We start from the raw sequence: 18,287 nt of genomic DNA on the forward strand, positions 1-18,287 counted from the left end.
AGTTCCTGACATAATTCATATCAAGCAAATAATGTTTTAATCAAATTTATTGACTGAAACTTTTAAAAATTAAAGCAACTTACCATCATAAATGTAATTGGGGTTGAGAAGCTGGAAAGGAGAAATTAAAGAATTAGTGTCCTGATAATCTTATAATAACTTAAAGAATGGTAGAAAACCAAGCACAGAGATGGACCAAAGTTAGCTGTACCCACAATATCCAAGAAACATTTGAATACTACCATTTCTGCACCACTTTCTTCTTTTTGGGCTTTTTTTTTGTATGATGTTTTCAGGTTTGAAGGTTTTAACTTCCTGTTTTCAGATATGGCAAAAACTGTCCACTAAAGCCACTGATGCCTTTGATTCCTTCCTGTGAAGTTCTGACAGAAGCTACTTTTAAAGAAATCCCAACCCAACTTCTTTTGGAAGCGACACCTTTGAAGACTTACTTTTACAGAAACCTTGTTGGCAAGTCCTTCTCGGGATTTGCGATAACCATTTTCTAGCTTGCCTTCCCTTTTGCCGTCTTTATCTTTTTTCTCAGATTTCTTCCTTAATCGGAGTGCTGTGTGCCAAGACGTTGACTTCCTGTACACAGAACACGAAACTCTGATCAATTCTTTTCAACTCCCTGTTATGCCCTATACTATCTAGTTTCACATGGCATTGGGAAAGTATGTCAAAATGTTATTTTTATGTATTACAGTATAGTAAAATGAAATACATTAAGTATTCCATAAGGGATGCCACCCTTGGCTAAAACTGTGAACAAGCTAGTAATGTAGTCTGAAGTTCAGTATTCCTTGAAATCATTGCTCAAATGGTAAATTTTCTATAGGAAAATGCAAACTGTCAATCTAATTGAACAACTAACAGTATGAAGCCCATACCAAATGCAGCCTTACAAAAGCTTTACACAAAATTCAAACTGAACTTTGATACAATTTCTTCCATTGCAGAGATGAAAGAGTTGTTCCTAGCATACAGTAATTTTCAATAGGCTTGTGGCTTAAAGCAGATATCTAGGAACTCTGAAATCTTGTTTTATTTGAACAAACATTCCCCGTTTTCCTAGACAAAAGTGCCTAGACTGGCAATTCATTCTATTAAATAAACAAGTTAAAATAAATGGTTTCTGCTCTTAGATAAGGCATTCTTTTCCCAGAAGACTAGGCTATTGCAACTCTTTATTAAAGAATATGTACTTCTGGGATATTTTTCACTAGCTTTATTTTGATGGTTGCTAAGAGACCTCTTCAGTACTTGTTCTGCTTGTTGTTCATTTATTTCTCCACGATCACATCAACTTTTGGCCTTAAACGTTGAAAGTTTTCTCTAAATTGGAAGTTTTATTCCTTCCTCCCCTTCTACGCACAGCCAGGCACTCACTTGATGGTTCCATCAGGGTTGTCAATGATGATTGCACTGGTATGCCCCAAGACATAGCCGGGAATCCAGCCCTCGGCTGCGGGGCACTGATCGGTGGCGGCTCTGAACACCAAAAACATGTTCTGTTGGTTGCTGGCTAGAATCTGCACGACCTCTCCTTGGTAGACATTTATCTCATCCTCCTTCACTGCCGTGTAATCGTGTGTCACCAGCATGGTGGAGATATTGCTACTGCTGCTACTTTCACTCTGCAAGCGTCAATCAGAAGCAGAGAGAGCAGTAGGGAAAAAAAAGAGAATCGAGTTTAAAATTCACGAAGAAGACAGGCTGTTCTTGGCCTGCTACATTACCTACCTAATCCACTTGGTTTACACTGTAGTCAAAGAAAAGAGCAATGTTCTCTCTTTTACAGTTGCCTGTGTCTGTTTATCTTGTGCATTAGTCTGATATTTGAGCATCTTTATGTAGTGCTGCTGCACAAATTTATTCCCAATACAGTTACTCAATATAATTTCTGTTAACTAGAAGTCAGTTTATTCACAAATTGCAACCTGTCTTCCTTTCAAGCTCAGACACTGAACCTTGCATCTTCATCAGGCATCAAAACTACAGTACAAGCATGTGAGACAGTTTTTCACGGTCTTCTAAGTTCAGTTTCCAAATCATAGTCATTAGTTCATAATCACTGGAAACTCCAACAATGAAAAATACATGTAGTCTTCCTAGCACTACCTGTCAGATCTCAGACACTGCCCTTGTGCACACAAAACATGACAAGCTACAAAAGAACAAAACAGGGTTTTGACAGCATCTCTCAAAACTACAAGATTTATCTCTGGTTGCATCTGTATGATCAGGTTTATTCTTTTAAATGCAGAGGATGAAGTAAATTAGGGAAACAAGAAATTATTAATTTGACGGTCAAAATAGACCCACTAAACTGTAAGAATCACTTCTAATTGATTAGTGACTAAGATAGCTGAGTGTTGTTACCTGTTTATTGTACACTTTCAACTACTGTCCATGATTTTGTTCATTTCCCCAGCAAGCATTTGTGGAAAGCTAATTATGGCTGAGAAGGTGTATATTCAAAAAGAACAAAAAGCCTACTCCTGACAATAAACCTACTGGAAATTATTATTGTTTTAAAAGTAAGACTTACTTTGTCCATTTACATCTATTTCTTATACAAGGTTCAATAAATAGAAATGTGAAAACTATTATCAGATTACACAACCTACTCCCTCAGTAATTATTTCTTTCTTGAAACAAGTTAAAATCAAGGTGAATGGCCTATTAATGATGTGGCATGAAATATGTGTGTGTGTGTCTTTTGTCTCTGTTCTTACTTCAGACTGTTTCAGGTCACTCAGTGCCAGCGAGGGCTTGCTATGGCTCAGTAGAAGCCGAGCTGAAGAAGGAAATGAGTACCCATGTCCTGGGTACTCCCACTGCTTATAGAGCAGAACCACATTAGTACCCCTCATGTGCTAGTAGCCAGTGGAAAGCCTGGCACACAAGATTAAAACAGCATCATTTTTTATCTTTTTTTTCTCAAAACTGTCAAATATTTCTCAAATATTGAGGAGATACAGAGGGGTTCAGTTGACAGCCTGGTGCACTGGGAGCCCTAAACACTGCGTTCTCTTGCAATCTGCTAAAGGCCTTGAACAAGTCACTCCATCCCTCTGTGCCTGTGCTTCCCTGAGGACTCTGGCTGAGAAATCAAGACATTTGGAATGGAACAGTCTCAGATTACTAATTTCATAGCATGTTTAACACCCTGATGCTTGGAGTGCCAGTGACTGTAATTTTATTCTAGATGGACTGTTATATTAAAATGAGTGACTCAAAGCTTCTTTTTTGCCATATTAGAATGATGAAGCTACCTCAGTGAAAAAATATGCTACCTCAGAATATGCTACCTCAGTGAAAAAAGATCTCATTGTGGATTTTAACTCTACTAAAGGATATTTACATTAATTTCAGATGCTGTATTTCCAGTGGAGAACTAACTTCTTTCTCTGTTTAGAAGATGGCCTGCATGGCCTTTTGTATTATTAAGTCCTTTCTATGACTCAGGCAAACTGAGAACAGCTGAACCAAAGAAATTAAATCTCATTCAGTCATTATTTAAATGAGGATGACAACTTGCTACACTCTTTTACCTAGATGAAAAACAACTCTATTCAAAAAAGCAGCTTTTGTTGACTTCTCCTGGTACGAATTCCAGAGAAAATGAAGGAAAGTTGCAGTATCAACCTAAGCCTCAAACCTTGCCTCACACACTATTCCTGAACATACTGTTTCTTAGGATGCAGCAGAATTTGTGTAACTGCAAGACTGACCTTTCTATAACATAACATTTCTTTCTGACATTTAAGTCTTGTAGGATCATAATAAACTCTGAATATTTCTTATGTTCAACGGGGACACTTAAATCTGTTAAATAAACAACTGTCTGGTAACTACTAAGTGACAAATGTTCCTGAGAATGTGTTTATACCAGAATTCATTCTCACCCTGGAGAGATAGCCTTTCCTTTTGCCTTTCCTTGCAAGGAAGCAATTATTCTTGCACAGTAATGTTTTCTTACTAAAAGTACTTCTGGTCGTCACTGACCTCAACTATGGGATTACAGGAGGATCTACAAACAAAATATAAAAAGTTCCTCCCATATTCCTCAACTAGCAAAACTTACTCTTTTTTCTTCTTAGAAGTAATTTTTCCTTAAATAATCTACCATAGCCATATATGCATGGGTATATCCATACAAAAATAGTTAAAATAAACCTTCACACCGATTTTCTCCAACTTGTTCAATGTGGTGTAGAATACTGATGATTGGTCTAGAAATGAGGTTATAAATGAGAACTTATGGCCCATCTCAATTACCAAATAAAAGAGTTATAGAGCTGTAAACATAGAGCTGAGAAGCAGAATGCATGCATTCCAACATTACATTTTACAGTGAGATAAAAACAAGCAATGGTGTCTTTGCTGAGATAATATCGAAATCCAAATGTTTTGAAATCTCAGTGCCATCCCATCTTTCACCTTTTCCTTTTTAATGCAGCAACCTGAATTAGTATTATGCAAGTACCACCATCTTAATTCACATACTATGCAGTAAATGCAAAATATTCAAATTACCCCAGATTTTGCATTACATTACATCACATCACATTTTGCTAGACTGAAGATCAATGCAAGACAGAGCTAAATCAAAAAAAAAGCTGAAGGAAGATCAGGATAAAATTACAAAACATGCAAAGCAAAATTTTTTTCTTCTGAAGCTATTATAAAAGTAAGTGTAAGAACTAAGAAGTCAAGAAAGCTTTGTGTGTTAAACAGTTCTATAAAGAAACACATGCATTTAAAAAAGGTCCAGCAAGTTAGGTGATTTGCAAAACTAGTATTGCATACCATTTGTGAGAGAGTAGAAAAACAAACATTCATGAACACAATGCTTAGTGAGAAAAAAATCATATGTGAGTTATAAAAGAAAGGCACCATAACCTGCCTACCGCCTCCATGGCAAATGCCTCAACATTTTTGCTTTCTATTTGCACATGCCCCAGTGCTGGCTGTGTTGCTTTCCTGGTGGATGTTATTAGGAATAACGTAGATTCTGTTGACAGCCTGGATTTCTACACAAACACACCAAGTGCACACTAAGAGGCTGAGTCTCCAGAAAACCGAAACCATTTCTTCTTACAAAGGAGAACAGACAAGTGGAGCGGGTAATCGTTTTGGTTGTAGTAGAAGTAGGATTATTGTCGCTGGGCTTTGCTGGCCTATTTTGAGTGGATTGCAGCAAGCTTCCTTGATCAAACACAGGAATTAAAAAGAGATTGATGTATAACAACTAAGGCTGAAAGGAGAGGGGGGAAAAAATAAATTAAGAAAAAAATAAAACTCAAGCAGCCCAGGGAACGTAGATGTCTCCACGAAGTTAAAACTCAACAGGACAATGGTGGCAAATTTGTGCGTGAAAGGGAAAAAAGCCCCAAGGCAATCCGCCAAAATCCTGAAGTCAGATTTAAGTGCTGGCACAATGCATACCCCAAAGTGCTCTGGCTGCCACGCTTCAGCATGTTAATTATGTGCCTTCAAATTAGAGACCAAAAAAGCAAGGACAGCAAGTTAGTAGGTATCAGCCTAGTGATCTATATTTTCAGCAGAGGCAGAAATCGCATCTAATGTTAGCAGTCGCTTTTGTGTCTGTATACATAGCCATGCTGGCATGTATACACACACACAGTAGACACTCTTGGCGTTTTAGTGTGCAGAAGATACCGGAACAGTTGATTATTTCAGAGCAGAACAGCACCGGAGAGCCAGAAGTTAGTACGGAGAATGATGGCAACGCACAGAAAGGGAGCATGGAAGGTTTTAGAAGAGCTCGCAGGACAGAGGTGCTCCGCTCTTACCCCATTACTCTGGGTGGAGTGAACTGACTGCTCGCTGGTCGAGGAGCATGTGCTCATGCGGTCTGTGTCCTTGCTGTGTGAAGAGTGGCGGTGGACCTGCCGCTGGAGGGAGTCATTGTCCCCAGGGAAAGTGAAGGAGCCAGGGCGGCTGGCAGGGGATGCTGGGATGGAGCTCCAAAAGGAGCCCTTCTGCAGGGGGCTGCTGGGTGGAAAGGTTTCCTTGCCAAAAGGAGAAGGGAAAGTCGTGGACAGAGGAGAGTTCATTGGAGAGATGGCTCCTGGCCTTGGCTTCCCAAGCGTCAGTGATCCTATGCTGTTCCTTGTTCGACTGTCCTCTGAGATTCCACGTGAGTCTTTCTGGGCTCCATCAGCTGAGCCAGAAATGTTTCCTGCTGTCTTCCTGGGACTTTCAATAACTTTCATCTTGGGAATCTGTTCAGCTTCTCTCTGAGGACCATCCGGCTCTGCACTGGGAGGGTGCCTGTCTGGCTGGCTCAGGCCAGTTTCTAAAGAGGTGTTGTAGTGTGGCAGGGAGTGATTGTGAATGGACATACCTGACATCTTGTCTGCCTCTGCTTGGGCCGAGGCTGCAGAGGAGACCAGGACTGGGGAATGGTGTCTGACAGGCTGGGGGATCCGGGATGGCCGGCTACGGCTGGAGCTGGGGATGCCAGTACAGCTGCTGGGGCCGCCGCTGTTAGCGCTGCCGCTCCCGCCGCCGCCTCCGCCACTGCTGTGGTTCCTCTGGTACTCGATCGGGGACGTCAAGGCTGCAGTGGGGGCGAGGGGGGAGGCGGTCAGGGGAAAGGGGGCAGGAGAGGGAACAGGAACAGTTTAAAACAGACATGTCTACTGGCAAAAAGGGGAGTGCTGTTCAAATAAATTTCCTTAGCAGTGGAAAGATGCCACAGACCTCAAGTCGCTTTTCTGTATTTAACCTTCATGACCTGCTGCATCTACCAATATTAAAGATTACAAATCTGAAACTAAGATGTTTTCCTCTAGGATTACACTGTCAGCCAGCAGCCAAGTTGGGAAAAAACAGGTGTCACTCCACATTCTCTGCTTGTTGTTACTCATTATAACTGTTTAAAAAAATCTAGGTTGGAACAAAAACTGATAGATATAAAAATAGAGCAAAACCCTTTTAGTGTCACAGAGGATGATACCACCTTCTACTTTTCTCCTGCAGAATCTGAATGTGCTGCCACAGTAAGATGCAACAACAATGGCCACCAAAATAATAGAAGCGAAACATATTCTGAATAGATGCTTAAAATTCCACATGGGTTTAGCCTTTAAAGGCTTGCAGTTGCTTAAAAGGGGTACACAAGCTCTCAACGGATGGCAGCTATCTTGATTCACTCCTACAAAACATTTGGAAAATTTCACCAAGAGAACACCATGTAAATTCAGATTACCACTCTTATAATAAATGCAAGCATCTGTTCTGAAGCAGAAATGTGGCACATATCCCCCAACTGTTCTCTATTAGCTCAGGAAAAAGGCAACTTGCAAAACATTTCAAAGCCAAGAAAAAAGAGATGAGAGAAAAGTCATCCAATTACGAACTTTCAGTAAAAGAAAATAATTTACCATTTAAAAAGTTGCGCTGGTTTTCCAAAATTTGGTTAATTTCATGGATCCATAACTGGCGGACTCCCGGACTGGCAGAATGCAAAATAAAGGTCTCCGTGACATCGCCCGTTCTTGATGTTAGTGCAAATTTACATGGATCGCTGTCCACATTTTCCTCCAGAGAAAGGCAACTCACCTTCATGAAAAGAAAATAGCATGTATTTTATGGGAAACATACCTCTAAAATCTCTTTCTTAGGAGTTTAGAGTCAGATCTTCAAATGATAACCACTCATTCCTGTAGCAAAATTATACCATGAAATGAAGTTACTTAATTCCAGTAAACTAAGAATTAGTGTACAGCTTACTGACACACTGTGCCTGAACAATCTCCAGCAGGTCAGCATGGCTGAATGTTCTTCATCCCTCACTTTCCTTTCAGATTAGTTAAAATGCTGGGCCTGCTGTGCAGCTCTCCCTACCACCAGCCCCAACTAAAGGCTTCAGCTGCAGATACAGCACTGCCTTGTACCTGGCTGTTCAGCCAGAGCTACGAACAGGTTCAGCTGGCAGGCAGAGCACCAAGGTGAATTAGGGGCAGTAGGGTGCACTCAAAAGGCTTCATAAGGGCTGCTGACTTCTAATATTATCAGTTTTTTTCAGGAAAATCTTGAAGTGGGGAAACACTTTGTTTGAGGAATATCTAAGAAGGTCGCACTACTTACAAATGTTATCTACATATTTGGGTATCATAAAAGATACAAAAAGAGTTACTATCTCTAGTGGCAATGACTTTGCAATGTGGTGTACAGCACAGAGCTGAAAACTAAACTTTGTGAATGCTTGTCCAGCACTTTGTGCCAGAAGACATGCTTTGATATCCTTCATGCAGGAGGCATCCCAGGAGTACTGGGATCCAAAGATCTCCACCTAACACTGGAGTGAGAACACATTCAGTAGGAAGTAATTTCAGGAAATGACTGGCACTTCATTGTGCTCTAGGGATGCACACCTAGCTGTCACTGGTGACTGCCCACAGAATGAGAAACTGTTACCTTAGCAGAGTTTGTGCAGGGGACACAAAAGACTCACACACAACAGTTACCTTGATACTGTTTTTAAACAAGAATCCGGGCATGGAGAAACCTTTCTTTTTATCTAGCAGCTCACTGAAAATGACAATCTGCTCAAACAGGAAGACCCGTCTCTCCTTGCAGCGTGGCAGAAGTCCTGTATCCTGGTCTGTAACCAAGAATGTGTCCTGGAGCAGGAGCTTACCCTGGGCTACAATTTTACCCTACACACAGAGGCAAGAAAAAACACATTTAGTGCAGTTCTTTTTTCTTTCTCCAATCAGCCTTTTTGAGCACATGTTCATGACAAACAGCATCGTGTACTTCCCATCTTCCAAGTGTTATTGACCACTCTTTATTCACTTCTTCTATACACAAGATATTCTTGTGCTCTTTCTCAAAAAAAACCAAATGTGAAAAAGAAAAAGAACCACACACACACAAAAAAAACCCCAAAACCAACCAACCAACCAACCTCAACAAAACATCAAAAACCCAAAACCAACCAACCAACAACCTCAAACAAAACAAAAAAAAACCCAGACCAAACTCCAAAAATCCACTCCACCCTTTTCAATTCATCCTGCATTTTGAGGCTTGGAACACTAAGGCTTTCATTTCTCTATTCTGAATAACTCCAGCAGTTACTCGTATAATCTTCCAGGGTGCTGAGTAGGGGCAGATCTCAAGTTCATGTCTGCATCACACAATATAAAGAGCTTTGCAAGTAAAACATGTGACTGTGGCCTGGCTGATGCATCCTGCTTCAGTAGCCAATTTCCATCTCTTCTAGACTTAGCAAAACAAGGAGGGTTACAGTTGCCTCAAGTACATGAAAGACCTTAGTGACTCCTCCTTTGTCTATACTACTGAAGTCAGGTCTGCTCACCTGCTGATAGCTGATTATTTCACTGTTTTGCAAGTCTTTAGCCAATAAAGGAACTGTAGTAAGATTGGTCCTTTCTTGATTTTGCAGAAGGGCTTTACCTAATGTGACTGATACAGGTAATGTTTCCGAAGAAAAAAGTCCTTGGCAGGGCTAAGACTTGATTTTTCATTTACTGCTTGTTGCACCAGCTAACCAGACAGTGAAGAAGCACTGCACACTTTTCTCCCCACAGTGTTAATGATTAATTTCTAGAGAACCTGAAAAAATCTCTAAGCAAAACTCCAGCCAACTTACATCAAATCCTTGCAGGCGGCCAACATTCATCATGTCATTACACCGTTTTGGTACTATACACATGACCTCTACAGCTTTCTGTTCAAGACAAATAAAAAGTCAAAGCTTTATTTTCCAAATTACTTAGCAGCATAAAGTTTTGTTTCATTTTATATGGTTGCTTTAGAACAGAAATGCAAGAAGTAAACACTTATAATCGCTTTCTCAGGAAGATCAGAAAAGAAAAGTGACTCTGCCAAAACAAAAGAAGTTCTGAGTTAAAAGAATTCATATCACTAAGAGAAAATGCCTTAAGTACCTCTAGTTCTGTTGTGTCAAGATTAGCTTTTTTAGAATACTTGAGGAAGTCCTGAAAAAGAAAAAAAAATCAAGTAATATTTCTTTTCTCATTAATCATCAACAAGATATCTTAGAAAATCTGAATTTGATGGCCACTATCAGAATATGACAGACTGCAGAAGACAACCATTTGGATTTAACTGATACAAAAACATATGGTAAGGCAATGACCTCTGTGCTATACAGGGCTGCTCTTCAGTAAACACTTATGTGATATTAAATTGACTGCAGGTGTAGCTGGAAAAGCTGTGATGAGTCCCAACAACTTCTATCACGTGTACATCTGAAAACAGTTGAGAGTTTCTTCTCCCATTCCTATGACACTGGTAAAAATTTTAACCATTTCCATGGCCTAAACACTTGGTCTTTAACTATTAAAAGAAAAAAGAAATTTCTGCCCAAGCCATCTACTGCAATTTTTGTAACTATCCCAATGTGCTCAGAAAATAATCATATGGCATTGCTTACAAATCTGGGTTCTGTTAGGGAAAGGAGTGGGAAAACATCAGCATTAAAAATTTTCTTAAAAAAGAAAACCTATCCGTTAACACATCTGTAACATATCTATTAACACAACTCATTCATCTCAACATCCCTTTACCTTTAGTAACAGCTGGTATTTCATAATTCTCTGCACAGGTTTTATTAGCAAGTCTGTGAGCTGAAGTCTGTGGCCCAGGCGTTGCTTTAGATCCTGAGAGTTGTAAAACAAACATTTTTGTTTGTTCAGTTAGAAAGACCCTTATTTTGTTGAGTTAGAAACACAGCATATGTATCAGTATATGGAGATATATACATATATATATAAAAACAAGGATATATCAGTATTAATTGTTATCACATCAGAAATTGGCAAAAGTAAAAAAAAATAAATATAATCTTCAGTTAGGAAAAGCTGGAGTCCTTCCCCTAATCACTGTTGCTCCCAAGGTATTCCCTTCTGCAAGCATCTTTCACCTCTTTTTGACAAGGCTTCAGAGTGAAATGTAATTTTTCAGTCACAAGTTGTATACAGCCTATTTTCAACAGTGATCTCTGCTTATCCAGAATTGCTATTTATTGCTATATAAAATGCACTGGTAACTACCTGGGCTAAGGCAATTAAGGATAAGACTCTACTGATTAATTAATATCTTATACTTAACCTTTAGTTTTCATCTCTAGGAGTCTGTATTAGATTTGAGAAATCAGAACAGAAATGGCAAGAAATTGCAATTTAAAACATTAACAACAATATCTGCTGCATTTGTTTTTTTGTTTTTTTTTTTTCTGGTTTGATTAACAGATTTGATAATCCTTCACCTCATATATCCCCTCTCATGAACTTACCTCAAAAAACGTATCAATGTATTCTGAGACAATGTGCTCAGACTTTGGTTTGTTTTGGCAGTAAACTATGTACATGTGCAACCTTCTCTCCTATAGGAACAAAGACACAAAATGATACATCATTATCAAGAAAAATACGTGACAGATTAAAATGGAGTATCATTTTAAGAAGTATGGCAATTTATATGCATGAACTTAAAAAGACCCCTTAAAGGAAAAGAAGCAGTTACATATGCAGAAATTACAGACCTGAAAACACATCTATTTGGGAACATCATTATGATTTTAGAAAGGCAACACAAGTGAAAAAAATTCCCATCGCTATAAATCCTCCTGAATGACAGGTGTTCAGAGATGATAACTCAGCAGGTCCCACAACAAAGTTAAGCATGAAAATGGTTCTATTTTTCTTTCACCAAGAGCCATGGAAGGTTTGACAAGATGACCCCACAGTGATCCATTCCAACCTTACCCAGTTCGTGACTCTGTAATGGAGCCTTTGAAAGATACTACTTTTTATTCTATTTTAATAATGTGATTATTATTGAAATTTATTAGAATAATTACCTTCTCCTGATTACATGTATAAAACAGGAGAAAACTTTCATGTCTTTTATTTAATATTGGCTGTCCTACTGGAGTTTGGATGGGGATGTAGGTGATGAAGCCTGGAAATGCAAGCACTAGCATTTTTTTAACTCTGATCCTTTATCTTGTGCACATGCTTTTAACACCAAAGCAACAGAAAAAGAGAGGAAACAGCTTCTGCCTTTTAAGATTTATTCTTGATTACTGACATTGCATGTTAAGAAATACAGACATACCTACTCCAAAATCTTTCCTATCACTTTGCTAGGATTTGTTTGGGGTTAGAGGCTTTGCTTCCCAGAGACTTACAGAGTACTGACCAGTGAAGATAAATGGTAAGAAAGAAATGAAAAAATAAGATGGAGATTGGAAAGGCCACAGGACACAGATTAAGAACAGGAACTGAATCATTGTGTTCTAGCTGGTAGGGTTTTGCTAGAGGATGCTGTAATAGCATCACAGCTTGCCTTTCCATCTGGAGTGGTAAAGGTGCCTTTCAAAGACAATTTAATTACAAATAATACCAGGAGAAAGTAAAACAGCAATCAGAAACAGGGAGAGCTACTTCCTACAGGTTTCTCACTTTGCCAGTGACAAATTCCCATAAGGAGAAAGGATACAGAACTAGAACACACTCAAACTGGAAGAAGAATGAGCCTCTTTCCTATTTTTATTTCTTATATTCCATGCTATTGCACGGATACCTGGGATTAGAAGGCAGGTGTCATGTGAAATAATGATTCCCTTGCACCAAAGTGTAACTGAATAGAGAAAGGGGGTCCACATCCATGTTCCCTCTCCACAGGAAGTTACTGGGGACAAAGACTAAAACATTTACTACTTCTATTTAAGCTCTTAAAAGCTATCTGTCCACCTTTTACAGGTGAAGAACATTGTACAGCACTTTCTTAACTGTGTTGTACTTAATAGTCAATCATGTTGGCCAGTAGCAGCAATAGAGTTTGCCAAAAGAGACACTTGTACTTACATGTTTAACAAACAGGGATCCCAGCTTTTCTGGATCTTCAAGGCACTTCTCCAACTCTCCTAAAAAGAAGCTGAACATAAACAGAATAAACACTTTTTTTCTGACATCACACATTATAGTAACAGGTAATTGCAAGGCAAAGTGGTCTTACTGCAAGGCAAGACACTTTGGTATCCCCTGTCAGCAGCATTGGATATTAAGGTATGTCCAAGCTGACAATGGTTAACAGTGTAATATTTCAACATAGCTTTTTAAAAGGACATGTTGAATCCATGCCAAGATGAAAAAAACACCTGGCATTCACTAATAAAATTATTAAATTTCATATATATTGATTGAAAGCTTTACTCTTCCTAATCTGAATGCTTGAGATGCTAATATTGCCTTGCTAACCATGCCTAACAAATTCTTAAGACTGCATCGTTAGAAAAAAAGTAATATACAAAGTTATGTCAATATAAGAGATCCTCAGATGAAGTATTTTTATATATATATATATATATATATATATATATATATATACACATATATCTAAATCTATATATACACATGCATTGTTCTTTAAAGCGAATCTCCACACCAACATTTGTAAGCTGAAGTTACATTTCCTACAACTCAAAGCACAAAACCAATTTCATTTACCTTGTATCTGAATATCTGAGGAAATAATTCCTAAAGTCAATCTAATACTTTTTAGGTACAATACGTACTCTCTGTGCCAGTCATAAATCTGGTGTATGTTTCCAAATACAATCTTGTCTTTGCCTTTCATATCATCAGGTACACCATCTTCCTTCATAAGTGCCATATAACCCTGCAACAGTCCAAGTGAATCCACTGTGAACATTCCTACTTAAAATAAAAACAAGTTGTCTTCTAATGCCCCTTTTCCCAGAAGATGTCCAATGGCGACAACTGCTTGGGACACAAAGCCAAACCAGAAAACTCTCCTATAACACAGCATAATATAAAGCACAGACACAAAGTATCACAAATTGAAGTGAGGCTGTCTACACAACAGTGCTAGAAAAATTAATTCACTCTGTCTAATTTAGCCTGCGTGAACAGGCTCGAAGCACAAAGGAAACTTCCACAGCCCTTCTCCTTACTGCCTGAAATGTCAGAGCCATTGAAGTGCCTCCTGTGCTGCTTTGCTCTGTGTCTCTTATTCCACTCACACTAACCCCACACCAACGTGCACTGAGGAGGAAACTGCCCATGGGACTGCACTCCATGGACTACTGCTTGCAGTATGAGCAAACCAAAGACAAAAAAATAAAAATCAATTCCTTTAGCAAGAATTCTCACTGCAGTAAAGTTCCTCTTACATTTTCCCCATAGTCCTGTCTTAGTTTTGGTGTCTACACAGCTGTCTCACTGAGCAATTCTACCATATAGTTAGACTGGGAGTGTTTTTACATTTTGTAATATTAATGTAATACTATTACTTCTTTTTTCCCCCACCCAGGTAGCTCTATTCCTTAATAACCAGGCCTGGTTTTGGTTTGCCAAGTGTACGTTTTGATGTCCAGCATTTTCATCAGAAATTATGTTATTATTTACAAAAACACATTTATTCAGATTCCTAATGCACCCTTTTAATTCTGTAAAAACACTATCACAATGCTGATCTTTCTTTCCCTCCCTGCCTCCAAAACAGAGTTTAATCATTAAACTTTATTAGGCCAAAATTTACTGTCATGCTCATTCTTTCTACTCTTCCAAATGCATTTTGTTGGTAGCTTCAGACTGAGGGGAGATATGTGATGTTATCTCATTTTACAGCAGGGGAAGCTAGGAAGTCTAAGAGAATCCTAGTGGTAGGAGAGGATGGAGGACTTTCAAATCTTGGATAGCTGCTCTGTATGCTGAGGTACATTTTTTGGGTTTTTTTTTTATAATTTAGATGTGCTAAATAAACCCACTATCTACTAGGGTAACATTAGGCCAGCAGTTGGGGAATTGGGGAAAAAAAAAAAAGGACAAAGAACTAGACTCCTCAAAAGAACAAGGTGAACACAGTAACAGGAAAAAGGAGTAAAATGTGATGTAGCATTTTCATACATTAAAAGCTTACAGGAGGGAAAACTCAGAAGGTAAACTTTCACATTTTTAGTCTCTTCCTGTGTATCTTTTTGAAAAACATAGTGAGGTTCAAGCTGCATAGCTGGTTAGTAACACATTTAAAGAAAAAGAAGAAATCAAGAGGATTAAAACCATCATACCTCAACTACATAGCCCAGATCTCGCACATAATCTCTCTCTGTCTCCACTAATTCCTGTAAGACATAGCTACAGTGGAAGGAAAAAGGTGAACAAATATTAAAAAATGAACTAGATTTTTCCAGAGGATTAATAGCATACAACTTTTTCAACATTTGCAGTCATATATGTTTGATAGACAGAACTGAAATGGAAGAATTAATGTACATTGGTTCTTAGCAAGATATTGCTTTGACTTTGAAACTGGACAAGGCTTGCTTCTGTTTATCTAAAGTCAGATGTTTAAAAAAACATGACATTAAAATTAAACACTGAACTATTGTTTAAAATAAAATGCTATTATGTCTTTGGTCTGGAGACTCTTAGCTATACGGACGGTTATTTCCACACACAAGTTTAAATAATTTGAAACCAGGCATGTTTTTATTCTACCATGGTAACAGTTTACTACTACAAAAAGAAATTAAGCATGGGTTGGAATAGAATGAAGGGAATGACCATTATTTTCAAGTCTAATAGACATTTGGACATTTAAAGATCAGCACCTTCCCAAATAAATGAGAGTGACAAGCAGCAGAAGTCAAATACAGGTATGACCAGAATTAAAAATCACAGATTGAATGTCACAGAGAAATGTGACCACATGCTTGACATATAATCCAAGTCCTCTCATTTTCAGACTAACAGCTTCTGCTGCCAGCTCAAAATAAGCATTAAAAAAAAAAAAAGGAAAACTGAAAAAAACTGGTCTTACTGTCGTCTTTTTAAGGAGCTGGATTTCCTTTCCTCCATCTCATCTATGGGTGACGAGGAGGATAGAAGGGAGTTATCTGAAGGGTTGAAGGATGGACTGCTGCTGTCACCTTGATCTACCAACAAGGAACTTGGACGGTCCTCCAGAGCCTGGGAAGGTATTCCAGAGTCAGCAACAATGATTGATTTCTCCTTTATTCACAAGAGACATTGCAAGCTGATGAATAGCAATCTATGGGAGATCAATTACTTTTATGTCTCTTGGCAATGCAAGTCACAAGCCTCCAGGAAACCAGGCAACAATGTGGCTTTCCATGACAACTGAGCCTTTGAAGCATATTTGAGAAGCACATTTGAAATGACAGTCTTCCCTTCACACGAAAATAAAGGAGCTGAACTGGTTTGAGCAGCAATGGCTAAAAGTCGGACTCTCCTGCTCAGGATGCAAATACTTCTGTGGTGGGAGTGGCATAAACGTGTCCTCATAGCCAGGGATTAAAATGTATTTGTCATATTTGACTTCTGGCATTTACAAGTTACTTTCAACAATAAATGGGACAACTTTAAAGGAGATTTTTATGATGTTACATTTTTAACTCAAGAGAAGTGGTGTTCTCTGTCAGACGTTTTGGTTATCTTAATAAAAACCAAAATAGCATCTCTGTGAAGAAAATAATGACTTCTACACTGCCAATGTTGTTTATGAGCTTGTTCAGATCCTAGGAAAAAAGTCCCTGTATCCTCTTCTAGATACACTATCTCCTTGCATAGACTCCACAGGCTTCTGTTTGTATAAAAGATGAAGAAGCCATAGGAGGAAATAATATGAACATCTTCTATGAAGTATTCATTGGATTGTTTTAATTCAAGCCCATCATCTTGGATCAAGCTACAGCTATGTATCACATTTTCCTTGCATGTGACAGAGCCTTATTGCAAGGCACATTTACTTCACCAGGGTGGGGTTGAGCTATAATCTATTTTCTTTCCTCACAAAAAGTAAAAACCAATAATGATACTACTAGCCCAAAACCCAGGGGAAGCTGAACTTTGGCTAAACTGTGCAATGAGAACATCTCCTGCAAGGACTTTATGCATGGATCATTAAGTTCTACCCACTGCTAGGCAGCCTGAAAGACACATGGTGTTGTATGGACTACCTAACTTTCCATTTACAAAAGACTGTTGAATTTCCCCATAGATTACTTTGTATTCATCCTGCTGGTGTAAGAAAAGTAAAAAGCAAAGTTAATACCCAAGAGAGTACAGTAATTATTTTATGCAATAATGTAATTTTCTCTGAAAATTACATGAGAACAGAAAATAAGATTTCTAGGTCTGAAAGTTAAAGCTTCTTCAATTTACAATGAACCTGGAAAATATCAACCACATGGGGCTGCCATGCTGCAATTCTTTGCAGTTTTCACAAAGGCACTTCCTATTAAGCCCAAGAGGGGCTATGCTGCAAAAGCTGTATTTAAATGTTTTGAGGAAATCCAGAATTGCAGAGGGACCTCTTGAGACTATACAGTCCAATCTCAAATAGGGCTAGCCAGAGAAGTTTTTCCCAGACTGGGTCAAGCTGGATTTCGATTACAAAGGACCTTCCTGGAATTAGGCATATAATGAGAATCTTCAGAAACACGAAAACTTTAAAACGTGTCAATGACAATCTTCAGAAACACGGAAAATGTAAAACATAGAAAACTAAAAAAAGCTGACACAAATTCCTCCTACTTAATTTGTTAGCAAAGATGGAGGCACTGACATGCAAAATGATCCCTTTACTCTCTTACTCATTTCTTCAGTATCATGTTGCCTGAAGAACGACCAGGTAACATAAATATTTCTGTCATTAGGGTTACCTGCTTTACTGCTAACCTCAAAAAATTTGCAATAAATTTAGTTTCAGGGATTCTTCTCATAAAGGTCTTTTAGTCTAAGACCCTGGGTCTTTGCATTAATTCTACTAATAAGAAATTTTATTTTGACAAACAGGACATACTTATTAGATTTTGCACCATTTCCTGTCTTCCTCTTATTTATTACTTTTTGCTCCTTTACATTGCTATTTACCTACTCAGCAAACGCTTTTTTACAAAAGAGAGTGTGTACAAAATGACCCCATACATCAACCCACAAAGCGACTTGTGAAACAGCAAATTTTACAAGTCAATGTAAAACATGCAGGTTTTCTTTGAATAGCAAGCTGGGACTTGAAGACACGAGTTGTTTAGACCTGTGCACCTGCTGGTCAGTCTCACCATTTTACTTTTGACGAGCTCTTCAATGGCACTGACGAGTTCTGCAGCACTGGGCGTCTCGGAGCTTGTCGGCCGCACCAGCAATCGAGAAGATGTCTGTGCAAGGACACAAAGGAAGGAGAATCCCAGAGTTAGCCCAGTTCTT

At 38.6% G+C, this 18,287-nt stretch overlaps 1 protein-coding gene across 1 annotated transcript in view; it reads right to left on the reverse strand.

Annotated features, from left to right (window-relative positions):
• TRIO (trio Rho guanine nucleotide exchange factor) overlaps positions 1–18,287 on the reverse strand; it is a 248,319-nt gene that overhangs the window by 10,305 nt on the left and 219,727 nt on the right. Inside the window, exons 37-51 of the mRNA XM_059485968.1 lie at positions 18,143–18,238; positions 15,880–16,028; positions 15,128–15,194; positions 13,613–13,716; positions 12,903–12,972; positions 11,327–11,416; positions 10,599–10,691; positions 9,957–10,007; positions 9,659–9,736; positions 8,508–8,699; positions 7,422–7,599; positions 5,826–6,595; positions 1,393–1,640; positions 453–591; positions 84–111 (exon numbers count right to left, since the gene is read on the reverse strand). Of these exons, the coding sequence (XP_059341951.1) occupies positions 84–111; positions 453–591; positions 1,393–1,640; positions 5,826–6,595; positions 7,422–7,599; positions 8,508–8,699; positions 9,659–9,736; positions 9,957–10,007; positions 10,599–10,691; positions 11,327–11,416; positions 12,903–12,972; positions 13,613–13,716; positions 15,128–15,194; positions 15,880–16,028; positions 18,143–18,238 (2,353 nt within the window). The remainder of the gene's footprint in view (positions 1–83; positions 112–452; positions 592–1,392; positions 1,641–5,825; positions 6,596–7,421; positions 7,600–8,507; positions 8,700–9,658; positions 9,737–9,956; positions 10,008–10,598; positions 10,692–11,326; positions 11,417–12,902; positions 12,973–13,612; positions 13,717–15,127; positions 15,195–15,879; positions 16,029–18,142; positions 18,239–18,287) is intronic.

Source organism: Ammospiza nelsoni, chromosome 1, assembly GCF_027579445.1.
Source record: "Ammospiza nelsoni isolate bAmmNel1 chromosome 1, bAmmNel1.pri, whole genome shotgun sequence".
NCBI lineage: Eukaryota > Metazoa > Chordata > Aves > Passeriformes > Passerellidae > Ammospiza > Ammospiza nelsoni.